This window comes from Cephus cinctus, unplaced genomic scaffold, assembly GCF_000341935.2.
Source record: "Cephus cinctus unplaced genomic scaffold, Ccin1 Ccin1_scaffold0331, whole genome shotgun sequence".
Classification (NCBI taxonomy): domain Eukaryota; kingdom Metazoa; phylum Arthropoda; class Insecta; order Hymenoptera; family Cephidae; genus Cephus; species Cephus cinctus.
In genome coordinates, this window is record NW_014333028.1 from 460,317 (window position 1) to 488,088 (window position 27,772).

Sequence of the window (27,772 nt, forward strand, 5' to 3'; positions counted from 1 at the left end):
ATAATAACAACAACAACAACAACAACAACATTGTCTTTAATACCAAGATATCATTTCATTTGCAAAATTAGTAACCCAATTAAAGGTTAAATCTGAGTATATCAAAATTTGAAAATCAACATTTGACAATTATAAAATACATTTGTAGCTGTTGATCTGTGTTTTAGAGTCTCGAAAAAATTAATGAAGCCTTTCGTGCAATCGTAACGACGGTACGGTTCCGTCTCTCCCAGAGTGCTGATCAATATTTCAGGGGAGAAACGCAGTGTGTCTCGACACTTGAGCGGAAAATTCAAAAATATCTTCGGTGGACCATAAAATTAAGAACAATGCCATTTACTGTCCTCCATTCACTGTTTTCTACTGCTTCGTCTACCGATTCACTTTTTGTCTCTGCACGATGCTTTTAGCTGACCATCGCGACGCCGATCACTTTGCAAATGGCGGCACCAATGCTGCTCCAACATGGGAATGCACAGAGCACCGCATAATGCTCAACACCCTCTTTCGGCGCGATGCATCCCAGGATGCACTTGTGTGCAACGAGACATCAAAGCGATTACTTTAGCATGCTAGAAGCGTCTTTGCGTTGCCCGACAAAAATATTTCGGGGACTTTTCGCCTGCATCCATAGAATAACTGCTTGGCAATGTATGTCTGTAGTAACATATGAAAAGAAAAAATTTAAATGGAACTTTTATCAAAATTACTAAGGAGCCCCCTGGGCAAAGTGATTTTACGGATGGAATTGACGCAAAGCAATTTCAATTTCACGGGTGAACTGAATCCGTTCAATTTTCATAGTTCATAGGCGTAGTCACGCTCTGGAAATATTTAACTCGTCCACATATCGCTCGACTACAGCATAAAGAATTTTCATTCCATATAAAAATATCAGTCGCTACTGACTTTTGAATTTTAACTACCAACAATTGCCAATCTCGCCTATGGTTATCTTAAGGTAATTTTTTTTCCAAAAAGTACTTGGTCGCGACGGTCCTAATTGAACCTGAGAACATTTCATGTAATTCAATTTGCACCCATGTAGGTGTCGCTGCTCGTGGAACTTTAGGTGCATCTCATCTTATCGATCCTGATTAGTTCAATGTCGTTTGCTTGTAAAGAGCGCGTAGGTTTTCATTTCGCAACACACATCCATATTTGTTGCAGGACGAAGAAAGGAGACTCGAGCAATTCAATTAGATCTATTTGATCAATCGTGAATCGATTAAAAAAATTCTTTAAAAATGATTTCCTTTTTTAAAAATAGATTGCATTAAAAAGCGTTAATAGAATTAAAGAATTACATAGAAACCGTGATGTGGATGTATACAGAGAAGCAAAAATAGCATTGTTAGACATTTTTTTACAAATTTTTTATCCCAGTTAAATATATATATATATACAAATATTCTTTTTATAAGGAATTTTAACGCCGTATAATGGCTTTTAATAATATCACGTTTGCCTCAGGCATTAACGTATTTATAGTCATACCATGTGAGTGCCAGAGTGTATATATAAGTATGTGAATGACATTGCTCTTTCTACGATGCTATTAAAGGTTCACGATATTGCAACAGACACTACTTGTAGACAAATAAGAAAAGTAGCAGTGGTAGAAAGTAACGAAGAAACTGTGAAAGACAAGTAACATAAGAAAACAGCAAAATTCTTGAGCACTTAAACGTCATAGTTCCTTTACGTATCATCAACGACAATTAAAGAATATACTTTAACAAGTAATTATTACCATAAAGAATTATTCAGTGTAAACGCACAATCTGAAGTTGGTTCCCCATCATGCAAATCAAATGGACTACCTTCAGTCGATACGGTTTACCCTGAATAATCCTGCATACAAGAAAACAATAATAACTTATGACAGTTAATTAAATTCTTTATATGCAACACAAAAGCTACAAAAAGAAAACAAAGTCTGGAAGAGCTTTGTGTCTTTGTAAATAACTTTTATTTATAGAATCAATCGGTCTCTTGACAATGGTCCAGAGAATAAAAAATCTCGTACTGTAAAAATATGAACGCATACAAAGAGAAAGGACAAAGCTCTCGCATTTCCTAGCATTGAGAAAACCTGTCGCGTTCTCAATCCTTTTGAAATTCGATTACTCAACGGTTCAATGCTAATCGCTTCTAAGCAGCCGGGTCCAGTAATCGAATCAGTTTGATCAGTTCAGAGACACAGACACACGTACACTATGCATTCTCCATGCGGCTGACTGCGCCAGGGCGATGCACAGGATAAATTACATTGTTAGAATCCGCTAAAATCCCTCGGTGTGACGTAACAAGCATTAATCTACTTGAACATAAATGTATTTGATATCGATAAACCGTGTTCAATTAAAGTAATAGGTGAGCATAACAAGAAGAAAATAGTTACCGGTGACTTTGCTAGACCTTCTGCTGATCTCCAGAGCAAAGTGGCGCCACACAGGTCGATAAGCGTACCATCCTGCAGGACGTTGTCCTCGTCCTCGACGACGTTGCCCTTCTGTTGGGCGCTTCTGCTCTCCCTGAGAGAGAAGACGCCACCGCCGACGCTTACTTCACGCCAAAAGCCGCACTGGGCTTCACCCCCGCAGAATTGTCCTCTTGGATGCATTATCAAAACACCATTTGTCGTAAGGCCGTCGATCTCGCGACTCTCTTGCCACTTGGTCGCTTTCTCCTGTAAGTAATAATTATCATTACTTCACGTATTAAAACGTACAATTACTTATCGTTATTCCGCACGAGTCAGACTTCAAATTGTTATACGTCACTGCAGTGAAATTTTTATACAAATAAAAGAAAATCAGCTTGACGTTCCCAAAGGTTCTGCTTGAGTTATCGCAACTTTAACTCAAGCTTCCTTCCCCTCCGCTCTCTAGTCGGATTCGCCAATTTCTCTCGAGCCTCGTAACAGAAGACGTTCCTCGTCGTTGAGCATTGAGCAAGCCACCAAGTTATTACACGGCGGCACCTGCCTTTTTTCGATCGCTTTCGTTTCGCAAGGTTGGCGCCTTATTGATTTCCACTTCGAGCTACTCTGGCACGCATGCATTTCGACTGCAGGTCGCGGCATATTAATTTTAATAAATATAACGGTACAGTATTCACACGAGTCGGGTAGATTAAGAAAAAATTCTTTTTTTTTTCTTAATTCTCCCAGAAGGAAGCTTAATTGCTTACGGTTGTAATTAAAAGTAATTTCTCGAGTTTACATTTTCGTTTCATAAATCGATGCCTTCGCAAGACATCCGGTACGACTGGACTAATACTTAATTAAGATTCGCGCCAGACCATGGGTAGACATCACTGACATCTAAAATGTTCCTGAGTGGTTATAACGTTAAATAAATAGTAATAAAATAAATAAAAAACGACATAACACAAATCCTCACCCCGAGGAAGATATTTCTTGAACTGTCGAATCCTGCTGCATAAATCCTAGCGATCCTCGGATCCGATCTGTCGGCAAGGATTCTGCAAGCGAACCTACTGATCGTGCTCTGAGCGACACGTCCCTCACTCGTTGGTCCACTTTCGCTACCACCAGGACACGTGTCCATCACGACGAAATCAATCGGTGACTCGGATGATCTTCCGATCTGTGAATAAATTAAATAAAGATGCATTAGAAATAGTAATCAATCAGTACGTTCGATCGCCCAATGTAAGCACAGTATAGAATTATTGGACAAGCATCAAAGAAAAGAAACATTAATTGAATGCCCAAAAGAAAATATTTTCTAAACATCTATTATCGAGAAAGCTCATTCAACGGCTTTAAATCGTATATGAAAGAACCATTAGGCGAATTGTAAAATTTTTATGTTATCGTCCGTTAATAGTCCGCTCGTCAATCTCGTGTGAAATGGAACGTAATACAGTGGCGCCACCGCCAACACACTGCCATCGTAACTAGCTCGAACTAAAATCGCGAGTTACGAAATGTCAAAAGGAAATACTAAATTTTTTGTCAATCTAATTATTTCAGGCAGTCACGTGACCAAAGTGGCAAAAATCGTTAAATGCCTTTCGCACACGAACACTGACCGTGCAACAGTCTGAAAAAAAAAGAAACGAAAAAATAATGCATTCGTGTCAAAACTCAAAGTGCATATACGTATGAAAATGCGAAAAAGGATTTTTTTTCGAATTTCAAATATTCGCTCGAAACACGCAAGGATACTTTTTGTAAATTTTAAACTCGACGCTCACCTGAAACATGTCCGTGTCTTCGTCCTCGGTATATTCCACAATTACCGCTTGAGTTCTCGACAGCGTGTACGAAATCGAGTGCTGCTTGGTATTGAGAATTGCCTGGGAACTGTGCGGCGTCTTGACTACGTAATGCTTGCTACGTTTCACGCCGTTTGCCGTCGGTCGCTTCAACAGGACAAATTTGCTTCGCCTTCTGCCGCGATCGCCGGGCGGCAGGAAGCCGTTGTATCTGGAAAGAAATAAGTGAACGGTTAATTATTTCGAAAAGAGAGGCATACCACGAAAACGTAACACGATGAGAATGCCCGGGAGGAGAAATAAACAATACGCTCAGCGAGATAACCAATGTTGACAGAAACGAATGTAGATACGAAACCGCATAGGAATTCATACGTCATGAATTATGATAGTTCGCAGATTCAACGCTAGAGACCGATTTGATTCATGGGTTTTGATATCATCAATCACAAAGAATGATACATTTCTTTCTTGTGTACATATCACTTTTATCCTAACCTCACGCAGGTTCGAGGTTGCAGGACAGCCTAAGAGGCCCTTATGTTCTCTAGAAAGATCAAGGTGCATCCACAATTAATATGTGTAAACAATTTCGAGATATATATTTGAATCTAAACGATAAATTGTCTACTGACAATAACTCGTATACTGACGTTCTGCGCCTGTCATTTCTCAAATTGTGATGATCTCTCGCCAAAAGGCTTCCCCACTGCAAATTTATATTTAACACTTGTAATCCACTCACCATTCAATTTTGCCCGTGAATCGCAAAGGCTGTCGTATTGCAAACAAATTTATTGCACAAGTACATTTTGGATGTAGAAAGAGAAAAGAAAAAGAAGAATTCCATAAACCATTGCCGTCGGATGCAAAGTGCGGTTAGCCACGTTGGAGAGCAGCCAAAACAACAGTACTAAACATTAAGGACTGAAATGTCAATAAAAAAAAAGGTCCAATCCCAAAATGAACGTCTCTAAATAGACATTAGTTCCATCCTTCTGCTTATCTTAATTCTGATCCTCATCCTCCGTTTCTCTTTATGCTCGCCTTCGCTCTCCTCCGCAGTAATTGCAAATAGCCACAAAGACCTACTTCCCAGCCGTTGAGAGTCAGCCTACTTTTGGCATTGATCCCAACCGTGGTTCTCCCCAGGGAATCAAAGCCAACTATAAACCTTATCCCTTGGAGCTAGCCCTTGTTAGCGATAACTGTGCCACGAACAAAATCACTCATTCAAACACAGCGATACTGCCGCGCCGATTCGCTGCGTTATACCTTATGCTAATACCAGAGCGACATACCCATCGCAATTGAGGTGCCCCATGCAATAACTCGCTTAGCGCTCGAGAGTATTGTCTGTCTCTTTTTTCGCCAGATGAGATGGCTGGAAAATCATCTGAAAATTAAAATGCAAAATATTCGCCAACCAAAAATATTTCATTGTAGAGGATCCAAAACTGCACAAAATTAACCGAATAAACTTTTCTCTGCGATGCGTACTTTTTTCAACATATTGGAATGCAGCGACAAATCCGTCACGGTCACTCCTCACGATTCTACGCAGAACAGCAGCAAGAAATCAACTTTAAAATTAGCCCTGAATATCTTCCAATCGCGTGCCGTTCTACGCTGTCAGTGGTTTCACCAAGCATTTCGCAGGCTTTAAGGCTAGTTTTTCTACGTAACGAATTATCTATCGGAGAAGCCGCTCTAGTCAGTATTAATTCATTGTTTCTACGTATCCGATATTTGCAAGCTGCGATTACTCGTATTTTACAACCGAACGACGTCGGCATTGAGATACTTTTTGTATCTTTAATAAGATCGTAGAAAAATCGCAGATCGCGTGCATCGACTAGAAACTAACCTTCGGATGGGCGTATCGTCTAGTTACTGCAGTGCGACTTGGCAACTAGCCAACGGGAGGTTATGGATCCATCCTGACAATCGTTCACACGGATACAGTATACGAGTTCGTCCATAGAAACTTGCCTTAAAAGCTTTAGGTAGATTGTTGAGTTCTCCCAGCGATACTAGTCTCGAGTCATTAATCACGTAGAACGATGATTCGTCGTCTCTGCAGTTACTGAATGGCTAACCGTGGTCGCTATGGGAAACTCGTCGAACGGACGCGACTCCTGGCGGACAATTTTCGAAGCTATCAAACTTTCGAAACCTTACAACGACAACTTCAGCCGTGATGCTATTGTTCGTTACATTTGGTTGGCATTTTTGATTCTGGATGATACTAGTTATACTTGAAAGCCATCGCAGGCGCCTTTTAACGATTTATTGTTATATGCAACAATTGTTACGCGCAGACGAGTCATTTCGCCAGACTCGTCCGAGACAAAGCGTACACTGCAGAGCGCGTGGATCCTCATGCAAATCCGTCGTGGTTCGAATTTATCATAAAGAATCGTAACCTTTTCAAAACTTAGTCCAGACCTTTCTATACATTTTTACCGTAACCGCGAATCAAGTTATTTTGACTTTTTTTTTTCAATAGAGCGCGTAATTAAACGTAATTGTATTGGCAGTGTTCGCCGCGGAATTTTTATGAGCGATTTTACTATTAATATCCAAAAAATATTCCATTACGGTAACATTGGACAAGTTTAATTGTATGTATACTTAAATTATTCTAAGTCGTGCCCTAGATAAATTCTTATTGGAATTCTCGTGAAACCAACGAAAAATATATACGTCTCGAGACGGTTGGAAGTTGGACGTGTGCAAATTTAATTAGTCAAGGTTCAACGAGCACGAGGTCACTCAACGACCGCGACAACTTTAACTGAATATACGAGTCAAAATGTAGTCAAGAGTAATTTAAAAACGTCCGTGAGCCAGGTAAAGATTAATTCCTCAAAGATTCATCAATAACAAAGACCAAGAATACAAATCTTATTCGCCCTAGCTTCAGTCGAGGTTACAAGCGCGAATAACAGATGGCTACAATCGTCTTGTTTTGACTAGTAACGAATCTTCAAAGAAATTTTCTATTTATTACATAATCCCACGTGCTACCTACAATTTATTTTCCTTGTACTCTTATCTGACTACCATTTTATGATTTTTACAATACCAAAGGCAATTTCAATGCCGTGCCTCTAGCCATCTATCTACCTGCCTACGATTCTTCTTCTAAAATACCAATTTCTCCGTCTAGTGGCACGTGCACTCACGCTCGCCTGCATTACAGCCGACAGTGTACGTACTAGACAGTAGACAGAACTAAGGATAGAGAAGCTCGAGCGCCATCGACCAGGAAGTATATTTTTAAGCGTTCTAAATTGAACCGGCACCTCTGCTGTTAGCAGACTGAGTTATTGCCGGCACAATTAACTCATTTGCCTCCATAGATAAGCGACTAGTTGGCGCTGCAGTCGCGGTCAGAAGTCCAGTGTAAATCGGCAAGAATGAATTTTAAAAACTGCACTGGCAATATCGATAACGATAATAATGACGTCATCTCTTACCCCAGAATAACAAGCTCTCCATATTTGACTAGCTGTTTGGGCTTGTCGTGGTGATGACTGTGCGGCCCGTGCGGATGAGCATAACTGTGACTATGACTGTGTTTGTTGTGCGGACTGTGAGGTTGACCCACGGCTTCGCCCTCTTCTACTAGTAGAGGGCTCTCGCTGCTGCCACCCTCCGACCTGGAAATGAAAAAAAAACATTTTTTGAGTTCCTTCAGAGTCCTCTAACGGAGTATACTGTATATCTCATTTTATTTTTTTCTTCAACTGCACTGAATAATCAGTCGCATAATTATTTGCTAGCAAATGCTGTAGTCAGTCATATAAATGACATATTAACTCTCAGGAGTTGTTTCCGAGTTAAATAGCATACTGGACAAAAATTTTTACAAAATAATTATCATCATTAATCACCTGGGTCGTTGGCATTTACGGGGAAAAAAAAAAAAAAAAAAAAAAAAAAAAAAAAAAAAAAAAAAAAAAAAAAAAAAAAAAAAAAAAAAAAAAAAAAAAAAAAAAAAAAAAAAAAAAAAAAAAAAAAAAAAAAAAAAAAAAAAAAAAAAAAAAAAAAAAAAAAAAAAAAAAAAAAAAAAAAAAAAAAAAAAAAAAAAAAAAAAAAGTGGAATCACGCAAGAACAGTCGTTATACAAGAAGGACAAGGTTACAGGAATGAGAAAAAGAATGATTTACGTAAGTGCTTGAAAAAATTCCCAAATTTATTATAGCTCATGCCTTCTTATTTTGCCTATTTTTTAAATATTTTTTATACGAACAAAACAATCATTAAACGACCGTCATTTACGTGCTTGGACTAACTTTTTGATATTTCCGGCAAATTACGATTGTGAATGAATCGCTTTCCCGCCAATATTCAAACCGTAATCTTTCGCAATTGTCGAGACGACCGTACACCTCGTGACTTGACCAATTTCAACATTTATCTTGTCTTGTGTAACGTATACGTAACTTTTGAAGACCATAAAAAAAATAGTAATAAAGACGTCGTATCAAAACGACGAAATCCGTACGTGCAAATATTCACGAGGAAAAGATAAGCGTGTGATTCAATTTTCGCGACGATAAAATTATGTCATAAGAAAAGAAAAAAAAAAACATCAAAAAATTTTTCTTCGCGAATTATCGCAAACATAAATATGCAGGCATACTTAATGATTTTTTTTACTCCGAAGCCATAAAACCGCAAAACCAAAACCATTGTATCTACTCGTAACGCTATCTACATACATAATACAAGTGGCCATGCGTATCTGTTACGCTCCTTTCTTATAAGTACATCCGATATCATAGACGAAGGTAGTTTGTTCACCTGGCGAGCTAACCTAACCTCAATTATTATGGAAGAACGTTTCGCGTATGCGTATGAGTCAACTAAAAAAAAATTTTTACTATGACACAAATTGGGCGCAGTACATGAGAAGAAGCACTTTCAATCGACTCCTTGGAGAATACAAAAAATTGGCTAAACTGGTTTGAAATGAAAAAAAAAATTCATTACAAGGATCCTTTTTACTCAAACGGTCATTTTTTAAGGCATTCAGCAGCAAATGACTCTGTAATTAAAATTCGTACACACTGACGAAAATGAGCTCTTTCATAGTAGAGCGAAAAAAAAAAAACAATTCAAATAATAAATTCGGTATTGATACTCTATGGAATATCTTTACATAATTTACATACGTTAGACGATGTACGTTATCTATTTAATATATTCTATAAAAATAGAACACTTGTGATATAATCACTTGCAATACACGTACAGAGTGTATCCGGTTTAGTATATATCTATACATATTTTTGCTGACCTTCAGTATTTCGTAATACAAAAAATAAAAGTAAAGCACACAATTCAGTTTAAAACTGAAAGAGAATGCTGAAATTTTTATTTTAATTTTTTTTTTACATATCAAATGATAAATATTGTATGCAACGGACGACACGCCGTGCATGGAGATTCGCAGTATCGGGTGTTGCTGTTCGATAGTGAAATACGAACTGGTTATTAAAGTTCAATGTTTACAACTTCTAAGATTGTTCTTACGTTGTTCCGTTTTTTTCATTAGAACCGACTATGCGCATGTATGTACCTGTGCACAGGCCTTTATTCCCATTCACACGACCCGCTTCGAAACTCCCGTTTCGACGTCTTGAATGCTTTCGCTTTTATTATCAAGCGGATTTGCGAGATTACATTGTTATTTATTTTCAGTAAGCAAAAAAGCCTGCTTTTCGGCAGAAGATATACGTGCACACGATAAATGGATATACTGTCTGAGAACATATATCCGATAAACATATCTGCCGAGACACCATTTTTGATCGGCAAGCATAAATTTTATTAGAAAGAAGGCTTAAATTACCAATGCTACGAAGCTTCGTAAAAAAGTCACGCAGCGTTAGTCCACTAGTTTGGCGCTGCGATCGCATTTCATGGCCATCGACCATGACGTCATATTGCAAAAGCTAATGACTGTTCTTAGCACCGAGGCCACAAAAAATCCTTCCATCGGAATTAAAAGCACTTGCAGTGCTCTTCCGGTACGAAGAGGTCTACAATTTCATTCCGAAAGACCAGGATGTATAATTCTGGGCTTCAGATATCCGACCAATCGGAAAAATTGGAAAGGCCGCTGAGCGGATATTGCGGTGGACGTGAAGGACAAGAAATATATATATATATATATAATAAGACAAAAAAAGAAAGATGTAAACGGAGATGCGGAGAAAGGTGAGAACAGAACGTACGAATACAGTCGGTCAAGAATTGATGGCGTCGGTCATCGTTAAGTCCTGTTATAATACGTGGGCACAGCGCGTGCCACGCGCATGCGCATACAGTACATAATAATACATAACGCATGTTTGCATACGTAGGCGCATGCGCAGAGCAAGACTCGCTCACGTTGTTATCGCGGATAGAAAATCGACTTGCACGGTACGTTTAACCACCCTGGGAATCGGTATATTCCTAGAATAGATCAGGCGGTTGGAAATTCAAAAATTGTCTACCTGACCGTCGCTCCGTTCACGCTCCAAGTAATTTACGGTCGTGCAAAAAGAGGGGGGCTTAAGCCTCAGGCGCAACGGAGCGTTAGGGACACTATAAAAATATATATATATATATCGCGTAGATATCTATTTGTATCGCACAAAAATAAGAAATGGCCGTTTTGTTTAGTCTTCGCAGGATCGTCCTGAATTTCGACGAATCATAATAAACCTTAAGCGAAACTGATACTCCTCGCTCCACTTGGGCAACTTTGCTGATGAGTACTTCTCTTTCTATCTACTCTAGTTACGTTAGCATTAATACAATTTCTCGGAACGGCATACTACGCCAATGACAGTAATGATCTTGGTCTCCGAGTAATTATTATTAGAGACCCGGACGCGCACCTACAGCATAATCGTACTGTGAGCGACCCGTGGCTGAAAGTACGTTCAGGTGAAAGTGAGAGAACCGTTAAGGCCTCGTGGTGACGATCTCGACGAGAGTCGCTCGTGACGAACGGATATAATTTTCAAGGGTGCAGAGTAAACTTTCGCCTGGAAATCTTACCGGAAGCGTGTAGTTCATGTGCGGCGGATATGGGCGGAAGTGAATTTTTCTCCGTGCCTCGAGCAAGATCAGACAAAGTTCGGCTGTTTGAGACACAGCAGTTGGCGATACCTTATATAAATAATAATTTTATATCAAACGTAAAACAAAAAAATTATGTAAGTCTGGAACACGCGGAAATGCTGATAATGTTGTCACGCGGGAGGATTTCCGGTTGAGCGCAGTTGCCAACGGCTCAGCGCAAAACACCTGTTGACGATGGCACGGTACGCGCTCGCCAAACAGTGGATATACGGACGGGTACTGATGATGGCGGAAACGAAGGTATCAGTTGAAAAAAAAAAATTCTACCACACTACATGGATAGAATCTTAGGAAAATGGATAAGGCATGGTGCTGTGCTAGTCTTTTTTTTTTTTTAAGGAATTGCGCAATTTCACTTTTAGATAAAAAGAAAATTGACAGTTGTACCACTCTTGCATAGGTTCGCTGTATTAGATTTTTAAACGCGTACACCGTGAACAATCCTCGAATCATTTACACTTCCTGTATGTATGGATCTCTAATGAAATATTAATTTCCCCACCATTTTTGGCAAACGATCGGATGCCATTGTATGCTAATGAATATTTGGCACTGATGATAGAGAAAAGAAAAAAGAGTTAGCGATTACAAGAAAAAGGCAAATTCAATGAACTTTTATTAGGTACAGAGATTATAGAGGCCACGCAAAAGCCAAATTCAAAATTTAAGTCAGATATAATTACAAAAATATATGTATACGTATATCGTCAATATAAGGCTCGACTCGTAAAAGATTGGAGGAAAATATTTTTTTTTTTGTACACGCTTGATATTCCAGTGCACTATTTTCAGTTCGAATCATGGCGGCACGACTATCCCTATGAAACTTAGATTCACTTTATAGATGCCTCTTAATCATTAATGAATAATGACGCTACGATGCGGTTGAATGCTCTACCAAGGTTTGCCACGGTTTGTTGACCGGCAAGCTAGACAGCCCGATGCCCTCTTCCCCAAGGTTCGCTCGTTGCGAGAGATAGTATTAAGCCCCGTTCACAACGGGCGAACGATACACTTCATTCGCGACAATGAAAACGCGTTAAGTCATATGACCGATCTATTCACACATGTTTACGCACTTGAGCATCGACAAAAGCTAAACAGTCGACAAGCCATTAAAAGTTATCCAATCGACACTAAAACCTTAAGCCTAGTTCACTGTGAAGTATACGATCGTATATTTACTTACGACTGGTACTACTACTCTGTAGTTCCACTACAAAGCCCATTAGTACCTATCTACATGTCATCGGTATCTACACCACGAGCACTTAAGGTCGGTACACAGATGCAAATTCTTTACAGCAGCCATATTGCCGAACGCCATCGAAAATTACCTAGAAAATTGTTACCGTATCAATATGCACATGGACACAACTGTTACAGCTGTCATACGTCATACTTAAATATCCTGGATTTATTTAACCTATTCGAAATTGTCTTCGCAGACGATTTTCGAAATTGTCTGTATTGCTGTCGAAGCGCAACTTTTTTTTTTAAATAACAAAACGTACCAAGAAATCGATACTCGAGTAATTTCAGAACGCGTATATATCAAGCCCGTCGAAAGATTCACGGTCTCTACGAGGTAAAATAAATCCAGCGCCATCTTGCTCCACATAACCTATTCCCCTCTAATTTCCGAACACATTAAACCAACTGCTACGAAAATGCTTAATTTCATTTCCTGCCACTTCGATCAACGAGGGTATAAAGCCAACTAAGGAACAAGAAAAAGACACTTCGATCCCCATATAGAGTTACGAGAATAAAAGAAAAAAAAAAAAGAAAAAGAAAACTAGAAAATCCCCATACAAGGATTTGACACTTGGCCCCTGCGAAGTCAATTTTCAAAGAAAAGATATTAAAAAGCTCTCGTAAATTTGGCATTCCCGATGGAAATTAATCCAACGCGTGACGTCACCCTACTCGAAAAAGCTCTTACCGACCGAGTTATTCCAGGAACTTAAAAACCGTTACAACCTCCCTCGGTCTCCATTTACGGGGTCATCGGGTTTGGCTATCTTCTAAGAAAGGGAATTTTAACCTGCGACCAACAATCGACTGCTTCCAATACCTAGAATCATCGTTCGCTCTATACACTGTACAGTCAATGCCTCACGGACACTTAAACATGGCCTCCTACTGATCCTAATCTACGGCACTAAAGGCATCTGCTACGGAAGATACAAGCAACCAGTGTGAAGTTCACTGGCATAGGAATACCTAGCTGGGGTCTGCCATGTTGTTCCTTGGCAACCCAATATAAAAATAAAAATGTCGACACACTCTACATTATCCACGAACTTCAATAACATAAATCGAAATTGTCTACTACCGCCATCTACACTGGTATCGATATCTCGTGCCAATCTGAATAAGCCGACAAAAAAAATATTGTTAAAAAGAAAAAAGTTGGCGATCGCGTCTCCTCCGGAGCACAAAGCATTTCGAATTTAAATTCGTAACGGAAAATTCACTTCCGGCAATCGACGACGATTTCAAAACGTTCATAAACGTGCCCGGATTACGCAAGCCTCGAGTAGCTCGTAAATATTTTATCGACGTCCGTACTGTATCGCGATTAATCGAAGCAGCTTTTTAAATTCTCGTTACACCGTTTTCAATCCGTTTTGAAAATACAAGCAAATCTTTTTTAATATGTCCACGACATAACATAACCGGACCTTGGTTTTGTCCGCGGCGTAGCCGTTGCTATAGCGACGCAGTCAACAAACGAAACCAACACTGCTGCAATTCCCAGGCTTGTCGAGGCCTACATACCAGAGCTCCTGCGCGTAGGGATGCGTGCGTGTGCTTGAAAGGTGTACAACCTCGCATGAACAAGATAACACGGTATTTCTACGAGATAGCCATCCCGAGCGGTTCATCCATTTTATATTGTTGTTAAGCGCTATAGAAGCGCATCCTGTCCCGTAAGCGCCAGCATTACGTAGGTATACCTGTATATATATGTTTCGCATAAAAACATCTATTCACGTATAACCTTACGATATATACCTATACCGGTATGAGCAGGCCTCGTTCGTACAAGCACGCATATTCATTGAGCATACAGTAGTTCACACAATGTCCAGTTACTGACATGAGAAAGTGGAGACCTTCGTTCGGGTTTGATTGATAATACGATAGAAAAAAAAATGAATAAAATTTGTCCCAAGATATTGATATAATTTTACATTGTTGATATATATGTATGCGAGTATTTATTGCTTGTATAGAAATTTAATTAATGAATATAACAAATTTTTTCTTCGTATTTTTAATATACGTATACACGCGGTTTTATCGGGAGAAACGAGGACAAAGATGGCGCTAGTGTATAATGGTAACGGATGTCTTACGTCTTCTTTATTTTCAAAACCGTTCCGATACCGAGATTAATCGATCGTATTACGAAGGGGCCTGAGAGCCGTATCGGAGTCACGTTCCAGTTTTATTGTTTTTCTTTTCCCTCGTCACAAGACACTCTCTTTACGTAGATCCCCCGGATTATTTTCTTGGTCTTAACAAGAGAAAGAAAAATGTCGATGAAAGGCGACGACGTTAAGAGGCACGAAATAAAATTTAAGAGCAGATGCGTCGCCGTGAGAGAAAATTTAATGGAAAGAGGATGAAAAAAAGCTCAATACAATCGTGACATTTCGGTTCTAAGTCACGTGTGCAGATGCGATAACTGCCGCCATGTTATTTTTGGAACTCATTCGACCGAAAACATTCCACGAGAAACTGTTTTCAGTATCTCGAGCGCCACAATTTCCTGTCTTGCACACCACGATTCTTTACGGCACGTAACCTCTCGGTTTGACAATTTCTCCGCGGAGGCGCCACCGTCGTCAATCCACGGCCACCTCGAGGAAAAAAAGAGCCGTCCTTTTGGATGAGGACGGGACGCGTGTAAATGAGGTTTACGAATCGAAAATAGAAGAAGGAACGATTATCCATGTTCCATCGTATTATCCCATTTTACTTGTGAAACTCCAAACAAGGCCGTAAGGATTATTTTCTATTTCGTCATTACAACGAAACTTTAATCTGATACTCCACTGTGACTTAAAGTGACCTAAAGGTTTGTCCACACTAATCATTCACCTAATCCAAACTTCATTATCGCATCAACCGGCTTATTCACCGTTCGCAAAGTCATCATAAACCCAATAAAAACAACACTGAAAACCGGTTCAACTCACAAAAAAAAAATCTAAACTGTCTCCAAGAATCTTCACCAAGATCCAATGTAGTTTCGTGTTTCGGGTGAAATGAGCCAGGGTCGTCTGTATAACAAACTATAATTAGATCGTGTAACCGATGACCCGCATTTCCGTTCTGGCCGAATAGAAGCAGCGCAAAGCGAGAAGGAAAGAATAAAACAGAAGAAATACAGACGAACGGAGACAAACGCACAAGATAGTGAGTAAATGCGAGAAGAATAACAGAGCAAAGGAAAGACTGATTGAAAAGGAGTGAGAGGGGAAAGAGAATAAAAGGGGGATAAAGTATCAGTGGGCGAGTAGGGAAGGGAGAACGCCGGGAGAAGGGGTCATAGCTCGTGGGGGGAAAAAAAATCTAACGGATCAATGAAACATGTGTCTGACGACCGATGCCATATGAGCGTTACAGAAACGAGATGACGAAACGAACGACAAACTAAAGCCCAGTCCATACGTCACATGCGTGATTCAATAACGCAATCGTCTCTTTGAATATCACTGAACAGGGAATACTAATGATATTTCCTACCAGGATTCTGATTAAATTTAATACTGTAGGCGGACGCGAACGAGTGCATATGTAAAACTGACTATAAAACTCTATTAAAAAAAAATTCAAATGAGCCAAGTTGGGTTAGGTTAGGTCACGTGTCTACAGATAAGGTCCACTCGAAAACGTATCGTGATCAATTTATCAAAAATGGATACCAAATGTCAAGTCCGGTAGTTCGATATCATAAGACGTGAATCCGTAATACAAATTGACGTTGGTAATATTACATCTGACGTATATTAGTACCCGATATTACCACCGTGCGATACGGTGGCGCCATAAATCGTCAATAACTTCTCATTAGTAGTTAGCGGATTGAAAACGTTACGGCGTTCGTGAAATCGCAAAAGCCGGTTCAAGGTTTCGCAAATTTTTGTAGCTACCAATGTCACTTGGCGAAGAACGTAAGAAAATCAAGCGTATCGACATGTCGAACTGTTAAGGCCTTTGTCGTTGCGTAACGACGCCGAGCGTCGAGCATGAACGACCAGATGCAGCAAACGTTGCGTAAAGCGCGCGTTATCTTATCATTAGCTACGACGAATATGAATTCCTATTAAAATTCGTATGAGATATGCTGGCTCCTTCAATTAGGTCAATAACTGACAATTGGGTACACGTCATATGCCTTTATTTTTACTTTTACGCGTATACAGGCGAAATGGGGGAAAGGAGTGATTATATTTTCTTTTAACAACGAAAGTTCCGTTTCTATGCAAAGTCATCACACTCGAGATGAAAACAAGGCGAACTGGGTAAACTAGCACGTACGGCACGCATTCAATTGAAAGCAAAAACAAGTTGGAATCGTGAGAAAGTCTGGGTCACTGATTCACTGTCTCTCGACGCGAGGGATTTCAGACGTCACTTAGGATTATTAATTACAAAATGGCGGACTCCTACCGTATATGAAAGTATAATACGGGTATTTCATTTGAAAGGAATGCATACCGCATACGTTCGATATTTGCCGATTTCATATGCACTATTGGCATCGCTGATTCACATACACGTATAAACATATGTATATTTGCCTTTTAGAAATTCAGGTCGCGGACGCGCGAAACACGCGTTTATTGCACGGATGAGGAAAAATACGTGTAGATATAGATATAGTCGGTCAAATGCCTATGCTAAAGATGAATTACCAAGCGGCACTGCATAATAAAAAAAATAAAACCCCGTTCAATGGAAAAAAAAAAAATTAATCCAACAGCACCGACAGATCGCTTGAAGCGTGGATAAAAAAAAAAGGAAGTCAGGATCGAATAAAAATGTCACTCGTTATCAGAAATATTGATTGCATACGCGATAAAATGTATTACGAAAAATTTTTACGAATTCGAGAAAAAAAAATCGTTACTGAATTTTATCGGTCAGCTTCGTAAAACGTTGCGTGTGCTACGTTTAGGGGGTACAAGACTTTTCAGGACGAAGCAGACCGGGCGGGGGGAGTGACTGAGTAGCGGGCGGTTCGAGGTGTCTACTTTATTTTATCGAGGGCGCATTGCCCGTTTAAGCGTTTCGGCTGTGGAGCAGGGAAAGGCTCATCCCTTGCGGCGGGACCATCATCGAAATAAACGGACCTCGGTGCTCGTTGGCATTTCAAGCCTCGTTTTCCACGACACTCCCAAAAGCTTCCCTTCGTTCCACGAGGAAACCAGCCTTGTAGTTTAGCCACCCTTTCTCGCATTGCCGAACCCTTCACGAAACAAGGGGTTTGTGTCTAGGGTGGAAATTTCTAGCGTAGCGTCCACGTCACGAAACTTTGTATAATAAAGTCCAGGAGTACGATGACGCGTAAGATGCTCGATTAGGCTAAAAAAAATTATTTTCTAAAATAAAGAAAATAAATGAAAAATTTAACCGGTCGAAAATTCCATTAAACGCAAAAAAAAACAGTCGATTACCAGACTCGAACAATTCGATTGTCGCGCGATAAGCTTTAATACGAAATTTCGTACGAATTGTACGTGGCGAGCTGCCTCAGTTCTTGTTTCTCCCGACAGATGGCGCCACTTAATTTTTACACGCGACGGCCTTCGCCGTCATTGTATTTACGATCTATGGCTCGGATTTAACGACTGTTTACGGTGCCCCCGTGGGTTCCTGGGTTTCATTCGGAGAGCCAGCCCCCCGATAACGATATTTCGCGAGGTACGAGCTGTTTCACGGAACTACGACCGAAACTTTATACGTCAGTCGGCAGGGTGCGTCGATGGTCCGGCGTCGGGATTAATGGTGACGTGGATCTCGCGTAAGCCCGAACGTACGCCTTCGTGTGGGCGAGAGACGTGAGAAGTTCGTTTATTGACGGAGGAATAAAGAGAGCGGATATAATATGGAAAGCCAAAGAAAAGTGATGCAAGAATATTGATTTTAAGAGAGTGTGACAAGAAATTCAGGAAAAAAAAAAGAAAGAAACAAAGGAAAGTTACAGCGAGCGACAAGGAAAAAAGACGCACTGCACGTCATTGTCGTGACTGGAGTCATCTCGTTGTTCTCGTAGACGGACGCCATGTTAGCAGGGAGTATAATACCGTGAGGGGTGAAAGAGGGACGACGAGGGGACGAGCGGGGAGGTAGATCTACCGCAATTGAGTGTTCTCGCTACTCCTCTCCTTTGTCACAAGACACTTTGTTAAGAGGTACCACCCGTCACGACCAACATCAATTTCCGGCCGTCTACGTGAACCAGCGGTAAATAGGATTGATCGACAAGATCGATAGATCGATTAAGAGAACGTCCTCTTGTAACGCTTTCAGACATCTTGCGTGTATTAACAAACTAATGGACATCGAAGTACAGTGAAAACTGAATTAAAGAAAAAAGAAAAAAATATTTAAATATCAACTTCAAAGATTACCACGTAATCACGAATATAAAATTATTGCCATAAATCGTGCAAAGATCAACCAAGTTAATAAGCTAGATCAAACTATTCCTTGAAATTATTATTTATTCCCAATCGCGTTCCAATGACGGCGTCGTTTTTTTCCATCTTTCAAAAATTCCCGCGAAAAATCACCGCTGCGCGCGCACCACCAGTACCGACGCTCCGCGTAAAAGATAATGACGTGGCTTTTCAGCTGCTTTCAAAAAAAAAAAGAGCTTTAATATTCACGGCAACGAGAAAATCCATTTTGATTAGATTCCATAATAGACGCAACGGGACTGCGTGCGTAATGCGCGCGCGCACGTGCTCATGAATATTTCCTCAAGGGACGATTCGAAATACGTGACCGTGAAAAAGAGAGCATCGCGTTTATATTTACTTCCTTTTTTATTTTATGAGTTATCTCGTTAATGCCACCGAATAAAACAACGGTCACGCATCCAGCTTCGAGGTAACAACGTGTAATCGGAGGTAGATTTTCGTACAAATTTTTTTTCAAGCGTCCAACGACATACGTAAGTATACGTGGATAAGCGAGGGTCCGTTTAGATCAGCTTGACGACCGCGCTGTCACAAAGTTACAAAAATTTGTCCGTCAGTCGGATCATTATTATTATTCGTCCAACCGTCAGCGAGTGCACACGGATTCTTACCGGGTAGAAATAAACACGGCGTTACGGATGTTAAGACACATTGTTTCGGTCTATCGCTGTTGACATGACCCTGACCCTATTATCATAATCACCATAGATAACAATCACGTAAATTTGACGAGTTTCAAATCACGTACCTCTCGCTGACGTACCTTGACGATAAAGAAAACGCGCTAGTTCCGCGTAAGAAAAAAAAGAAAAATAATCAAATGTCAAAAAATACCTCAGACCCAGTCTCGCGTACGTCTCTTTGACCCGAATCAGCCACACTTCTCATTTCGCCACAGGGTCAGTCGAGTCTGAACCGATTTTTCACTGAAGTCTCGTTGCGACCGGTCCAAAGTCCTGCCAACGTGCTAAATGTAAGAGTTAAAATTTTTAGCTACGAAATTCGTCCATCAGAAACCATCAGACCGTTGGAGTAAACCGACTGGGTCCCGACCGCAGCGAGACTTCAGTCAGACCAAGGCGTCTGTGCAGAGACGATTTAAATCCTGCCTTCCGGCATTTACGGTCGTATGAAAAATGAATAAGGTGCAAGGCCACGTCTGCTTAAATTAATTAAGGTCAAAGTGAAATAACTGCTCGAACAGTTCCACTGTCTGACGTCACAAACTCCAAACCACCGGACTAACGATAGACTCAACATTTACGGACCCAGCATAAATCCATCATCCATATTCGATAACAGTCAACTCGGAGCACGCAGGACTAGCCTGAAAATCCAGTGATGGATAGAGTAAATTTCCAAGGACCTTGAACAAGTACACCTGCACAATTTCGAAGAGGATCCTGAATAGGTGCGTGCCAACTCGCAAGATAACATCGTCCGAGTCGATAAGACTTTTCTCGCCAAGCAGGACAAGGACTGTGCGCGATCCCTCGTATGTGTCAACAATGGTACGTAAAAAGAAAGAAAAGGAAAAACAATCACCAGATTGCACAAACCACTCGGGGGCCGTGCAATAACGTAAGGACGCACTACCTAATTGCTGCGCACACTCGGAGCACGGCAGCACGTGCAGCAATCTGCACTCTTGGCGTATAACGCGAGGAATAAGAATTTTGTGTCGGACAATTGATTCGTTGTGGTGGAAGGGAGAACAAAGAATGGTGGTGGGGGAACGGGGAGGTAAGAGAAGAGTCGTAAAGGTTGGTAACGCCAGTAAGGGACACGTAACGGACGACTGATTTCTCGACCGTCTGGCATTAAGAGTGGGGGACGAGGGAGGGAGGGAGGGAGAGAGAGCAAACCGAACGAGAGCAAGACAAACAGACAACAGAGCGCTACCTAAGGTTAGACCTTCGGAACAAAGAGAATCCCTGTCTCGCTAATCCCCGAGCCAGGCCGAAATAATTTATTCCCAATGGTACCTAACCTCACTTTCTATGTATCTCAGGCGTTTTCAATTCGGACAAGAAAATCAATGCCAAAGTCCTTTCTTGTCGCTTGATGGAAACGCTTTGGTACACACTGTTATGTATTGAGGATACTTGAAAGTTAATATAAGGATTTTACTTATCGAGACGTACCGGGTAACGCTGTTCTATTCGCGCGAGGGTGCAATCTTTGATTTTATTGGTTGGCTTAGTCGAAGGCGAAGGATAAGAAAGAAATTATGTAAGGTCCGTACGATGCATGGACATTGGAGGCTGTTATAGGGTGTCATCGTTACTGTGATTGGTTGAGCGAAGGGTGATACGGGGAGAGAAAAAAAAAGGTTAAAATTCATACGGGAAAATCAGTCGGTGAAAAACAGACTTGAGCGTCGCGATGGAAGGTCGTACGGAAAAATTACGGTAATGATGGATTGAAAAAAAAAAAAAAAAACAAGATAACGAAAACGATAAAATGTTATAAACAAGATACTTGAGATATCGACTTTGCTCGTAAGCCATTTTCTTTTGTTGGTATCGTTCTTTTTTTTTTTTGAACAGCACCCGCAACGACGCTTATGAAGTTTTTTCTTCTTTCTTCTTATCGCTTTACTAAATTCGATTGATAACGTGCGAAACTTTTTTACGTATTTTCTGTCGAGGATCGCGCTAACGCGGTATTGATTAATTTACACGTGACAAGAGGAACTGATGTTGAATTGCTCGACTTTTGCGTGCCATGGGAAATATACTACTTTTTTTTTTATGTAATATAAAATATAAACAAGTACAGGGGAAATCGTATTGGACAGCTGATCGCCACGTGTTTCACTGGCACGGAGTGGATTTTTTAAAAAAATTGTTGCCCCTCTCGTGTAAAAGAATTCGAAAGAGGCCAGGTCGGTTTATATGGCTAACATAATAAAGCGCATGGGACCAGACGTCCATATGGGACCATGAGAAGTGCTTTCCGTAAAAGCGGAGACATGTCAAGGGCGTGTTAGAGGGAGGTAGTGTGAAATTATGTAAAACAGATGGCGCCAGATGGTTTATTATTGAGAGGCGTTGTAATGACGATAAAAAAGTTTTCAAATTTTTAAACCATATATAAGCCCATTAGGACAGCGCACCCTTACCCAACGATATTTGTTGTTCGTTCGACTTTATTGGATTTGAAGTTTATTTAACGTCGTTAAAACGTAGGGATTTGATACACGATCAATGACTGTCACTTTGTTTCATTAGAAATTCGTTAAAAAAGAAACTACGTTTTCTTTTAGAAATCCATCAACGGAACCGAACCCATTTCCTTGAAAAAGAAAAAACTCGTACCAAGATTTGCCTCATAAACCTTGTTATATGGCGCCATGTTCTTTCGACTATAGTGGGACATCAATTTTTTATATTCTATTTTCACAGTTCCTACATAAAAAGTGATGAGACCTCGTCACTGCACGAAGAAATCGTATATTTTTCAAGTGATAAATTCGCAGCTGTTAATCCATTATTTTTAAAGTGATAAATTTCTTCCATTCCCTTTGGCTTTCTCCTTCAACGAAGACACGCGGCCAGAAGTAGTAAATTCGCAGCGGTTCATTATTTTTCGACGTTAACGCGCAGCTTGATCTAGTTAGCCAACTTACAATTATTTTTCTCCTTATCCCTGCTTCACTCAAGCTAAGCGTTACAAAATCTTTCCAAGCTTCGGCAGAAACTTTTCAAAACGTATCCCCGCGGGCAAAGCACGTACTGATTTCGCAAAAAAAAAAAAAAAGTTATCGTAATTTTTTCCAACTTCACAGCGTTTCATTGCAACGTGCCGTTAAACCGACGCATGCGCGTATACACAATCGCGACGAATGTAGCGTCCCGAGTATCGCCATAGAAGAGCAAGAAAAATAATTAAATAAATAAGAGATAAGCCGTCATCGTCACACGAATAACTACCGACACAAAGAAGCACAGTACTTAACTAGCACGCTTCCTAGGAAATCCACATAAATATCCCAGCGAACGTGATCTCAAAAAGGCATATAAATAATATCCAACTGTCAAAAGGATTATACAGAAAAACTCATGTCAACAGAACTCAGCCAAAAGGCGCAAGAGTGAATTCCTCCTAATTAAATAATCCAAACATCTCACCGGTATTTCGTAAAAGGAAAGAAAAAACCAATAAACAACACAGCTTAATCAACCTAAATTCCCGCAATGAAAACGCCACCATGTTTGCTTCTTGTGTAACGTCACGCGTACGACGTACCAATCAGGAGCGCGCTTGCCAGCGCCATCTGGCGGACGCCCCGAGAAGCTTTTCAATTCAAATAAACACTGACAAGATCGTACTTGCAGATCGACAAGCCGCAACGTGTTCAAATGTAACGTGCAGTCGACTACGTGGCTCCTCCTATTTTACAAGTTTCCACGAAATATTAAAACCAGTAGACATCGTGATTCCCGAGAATCGTTAAGTTCGTGCGAATTTCGGTATTTCCCGCACGAAAGAGAAAGAAAAGAAGGATCCGACGTCGTAAACGAGAATATCAATAAACAAATACGTGCGTCCCCACTGTGAACAATGCGGATGGGCCTATCCTCGAGTAAACAATGTTTCCATATTTCTCCACATTTTTACGTGATACAACTCTGATGCACGCATCCACGCGTGAAGTGCGTGTACTCTCGATGACAAAAAGCCAACATACGTATCTTCCGCACTGTATCCGTACGTATAACCAAACTATATTACAATAGTACGAAAAAGCATTTTTCTTGTATTACCTTTTTGTATCACGGCAAAGGTCACGTTTTCTTTTTGCATTTACAAAGTACAGCCTTCGAGTGCAATACGGTCTTATGGCATTTGCTCGATTTATATATGTCTTTCTCTCGCGACCAACAATCGTCCACCCAACTACAATCCTTTCTTACCCAGTTTAGTTAAGAGGGACAATGACAGCTTCGTTATGAAATTCACAAGTACAACGCTAGACTGGGGCGTCGCTTTTGTTAATGAAAAATAAAAGAGCGACTCGTATAGCTACACGACGAAAATTCATTCCGATTGGAGTTTCCGATATGCGAGCATCGAGGGGGTGTCGGTTGGCGCCAGGTGTCGCCATCTATTATTTCAGTGTCGCAGATTGGGCCATAAAGCATTAACTCGATATTCGATCACTTTCGTATACAATAGTACGAAGGGAGACTTTCTCTCCCAGGAAGGCGAAGCGAAGTAATAATGAAAAGGAAAAAAAAAACCAAACATTAATAACGCGTTAATTGGCTGTTAGGATGCCAGGTGATTATTTGGATATAAATATACGAGGGTAATTGAGAGAAGAATTGCCGTATCGGTTGTATGCTTAGAGATAGAGAAGCAATTTTTAACGCAAATATTTTCAAAAATGCAACATAGCTTGCGTAACAGCAAATTGTTATTGATACAAGAAAAATGCTACGTGTTGAAAATCACGCGAGACGTTGGGTAAAAAGTTTTTTAATCAATCTTCTTTTTTTTTTCATTATTAACAATTCTTTTTATTTTAGAACGAAAGGCCAGCATATCTATAGGTATACTGATACACCAGTCGATGAGTGTAACAATAACACCGCAAAACCGACGCAGTTAAAGAACGTCAAGATGACTATTCATGAAGGAATGAGGAATTGCAATAATTATGGGGAAGAATTGCATTTGCTTTGAATATAAACAAGTTTCATCGAATACTCCTGTCTACTTGTGACACCTAGGACACGGACAAGCTATGTCTGATGTAAGGGAAAAAAGAAATGTACTAACCAACTTCAGCTATGCTAAATCAATACCATAAAACCTTCCAAGGCAGTCACACTAATGGAAAAGAACAAGATAGGATCGAGTTTCTGCAGATACGTCTTACGTGCCAATGTTAAAATTACTAATGGAAGTTTCGTGCAACTTCGAGTCAAGGTCAATAGCGCAAACGTTGTACGCGGAAATAAGTTACACGATCCTGCCAGCTTGATTTAATTCTGCTCTGTTTCTACCCCCATTTTGTACAATGTGGTTGTAGCTCGGTTGCTGGAAAATTTATTTTGAAAAATCATGCAAGCTACAGGGGTAGTTCAAGATAGAAATATTCAACGACACTGATTACGTAAATTGATACTCGGAGAAGAACAAAGATACAATTTACGATTGTTTGTACGGTCTTGTTGACGTTTGTTTTCCTTGGACGTAAAACAGACTTTGCCGTTTCAGATTGAGGCAACCTATTTTACATATATCGAGTTAAAAAGGTGATAAAAATAATCAGATAACTCTCCAAACGCACGTGTTTTTCATCTGTTATCGTTAATTTGACGAATAACAATCAATTAACTGATTAAATTAAAATAAAAACAAAGCTAAAGTATCAATAACGCAACATCAACGGCAGCAAGAAACAATAACAGTAACCAGTAAATGAAGATTTATAGGGGGAGTTTGCGCGTTGATTGTGTTGCGTACGAGAACCGGATGGTTACAAAAGGAAGAGGCGGACAAGAGAAAAAGAAATGTGGGCGGGTGGGTGTAGGAGCTGGTATAAGAAGAGAAGAGATGGGTTGTGCGGGTGGAATACAAAAATACATATAGGATAGAAAGGATAGATAGCCAGAGACAGATAGAATGCGAGAGAGAAATAGGGAAATACAAAAACAGCAAGAAGATTTTTGAAATTAAAGAAAACAAAGATCGATACTTTCGTTGTACACTTGAGAAACTGTTGATAAGCTTGTACTTTTTGATTTCAACTTACGGATAATTCTCATTTCTACATTCAATGCAGCAGCAGTCTACGATGCTGTTTATCATTTCATTTATTGCTGCCCCGTTGATTATGAAGTCTTTGCCTTTCTTTCCATTTGATCTTATTCTGTTTCCTCTATGTTTTCTCCGTTACTCGAACGCAGTCCGATTCGATGAACGCGCATGCGCTGTGCGCTGGGATTCTTTGTTTACGAGTCGCGGCAGAGACATCTGTCTGGTCAATGTTGCGACACAGGGGGCGCCAAAACGGATACGAGGTGCGAAAACAATAAATTTGAAAATAGATATTCACAAAGAAGCAAGAAGATTCTCATTCTTTTATATTTCTTTCGTATTTTTGCGTTACCATTTTGCCACGGCCAGACGTAATTGTTTACGCTGGATATAAAGCAGTCAGCCAATCGGTGCAAGGGAGGAAAAAAGGCGCGAAAACTTAAAAATTAATCAACAACGAAAAAGCATCGCCCAAGAACTTTCAAAATAAATAAAATTTTGTACTTTGTCACGTCAACGTGTTCGCTTCATCGATGTATTGATCGACAGACGTCGAAAAAAAGCGACGAATGTATAAGTGTCACTAAACTTGTAGATAAGTTATCGTCTAAAGACGCAATTACGATTGGACTGTGATTTTGAGGTTATAAACACAACTTTCAACGATACAAATGTCTCGTGCTTAAATTGTATGACAAGAATTGTCGACTTAGAGATCTGAAAGTTTTTCACTGAAATACAATCTCAAAGTAAGTAAGAGGTAGAAGTTTCGAGATATTTAAAACGACCAATTACTTTAATATGTTCCAGACAATAATGCTAGTTGTTAAGTGAACGAGTAAAAGACATCGGTTCTCCAAGAAAAAGTTTACTGGCTGTACTCTACTGTAACACGGAAAGGGCTCATATTCTTTGAATATTAACGAAGTTTACCAAAGCAAGAAACAATGACCAAAGAATCTGCAAACGTCAATATTAATACAAAAACATAGCCAAACATAAAATGAAACTAGAACGAGGACAAAAGGCGTTCGTATCACAGTTCGCGTAGCACGGGCCCACGAAAAAATATCGTCCGAGCAGTATCGTAACGCAGAAAGAGAATCAGAGAAAACGAAAAGAGAAAGAAGTATCAAAGGAAAAAAAATAGAGGAGCAAGAAAAACAATAAATTTAAGATTATTGAAAAAGAATTTACAAGGAGAGGCAATACAATGGATACCTACAATGATCATGGATTCAGGATAAATTAAAGGTAAAACTTGGAGGTTAATTTATTGAAAAATAAATATATAAAGCCTTTACCGTATCACCATCGTGGGTTCCGCGTTAGAGCCAATTTTGCTGCCACGCTCGGCACACGCAACGGGGGCCACTTTGAAACGTTCACGAAAACTCGGTCTTCACTTTCGATACGCGATTACGCCCCGTCCGGGTACAATTATGCCGTTTATATAGATGCTTCAGAAACGTAGATTCACCCGGAACTTCTCCAAGGCGTTCGAGGATACAGAGCTGTCCATGACTTGCACGGTACTCGTTAACGCGGTAGACGGCGGAGGAAGCCAGACAGTAATAACAATCAGGTAGAGAAGTAGGTACTCCAAAATTTGTTAGGGTTCGTTAGCAGCAGCGTGAACGCTGTTTTTCGATGCTACACATCGCACTGGACACTGGTAACGTCGACGGACGCCGACGGGACGCCGCTATCCGCCACCGCGAGGACGACGCTTTGTTTTCGTTCAACGAATAAATTACTTGCTTTTACGCGGCACTCGCGGAACCTCCAGACGACGCACGTATTTCTGGGAGACTGAATAGTGGAGTCGGAACGCTTTGGGCTCCCTCTGTTTTTCCCGACCGCTGCGCCATCTTACCGACTGA

The 27,772-nt window shown here is 40.2% G+C and overlaps 1 protein-coding gene across 5 annotated transcripts in view; it reads right to left on the minus strand.

Moving 5' to 3' along the window:
- Positions 1-27,772, minus strand: part of LOC107266991 (protein pellino) — an 80,657-nt gene that overhangs the window by 4,611 nt on the left and 48,274 nt on the right. For 2 of the 5 annotated variants that reach the window (XR_001537528.2, XR_001537527.2), the window contains exon 17: positions 7,781-7,913. Coding sequence is in view for 3 of the 5 variants with exons in the window: in XM_015738128.2 (XP_015593614.1) it covers positions 2,405-2,692; positions 3,408-3,614; positions 4,228-4,459; positions 7,731-7,913; positions 25,885-25,940 (966 nt within the window). In the remaining 2 variants the exon portion in view is untranslated. Of the gene's footprint in view, positions 1-2,404; positions 2,693-3,407; positions 3,615-4,227; positions 4,460-7,730; positions 7,914-25,884; positions 26,156-27,193; positions 27,722-27,772 lie in introns of those variants that run through there. The other 3 variants (XM_015738129.2, XM_015738128.2, XM_015738126.2) reach the window with 3 other exon arrangements.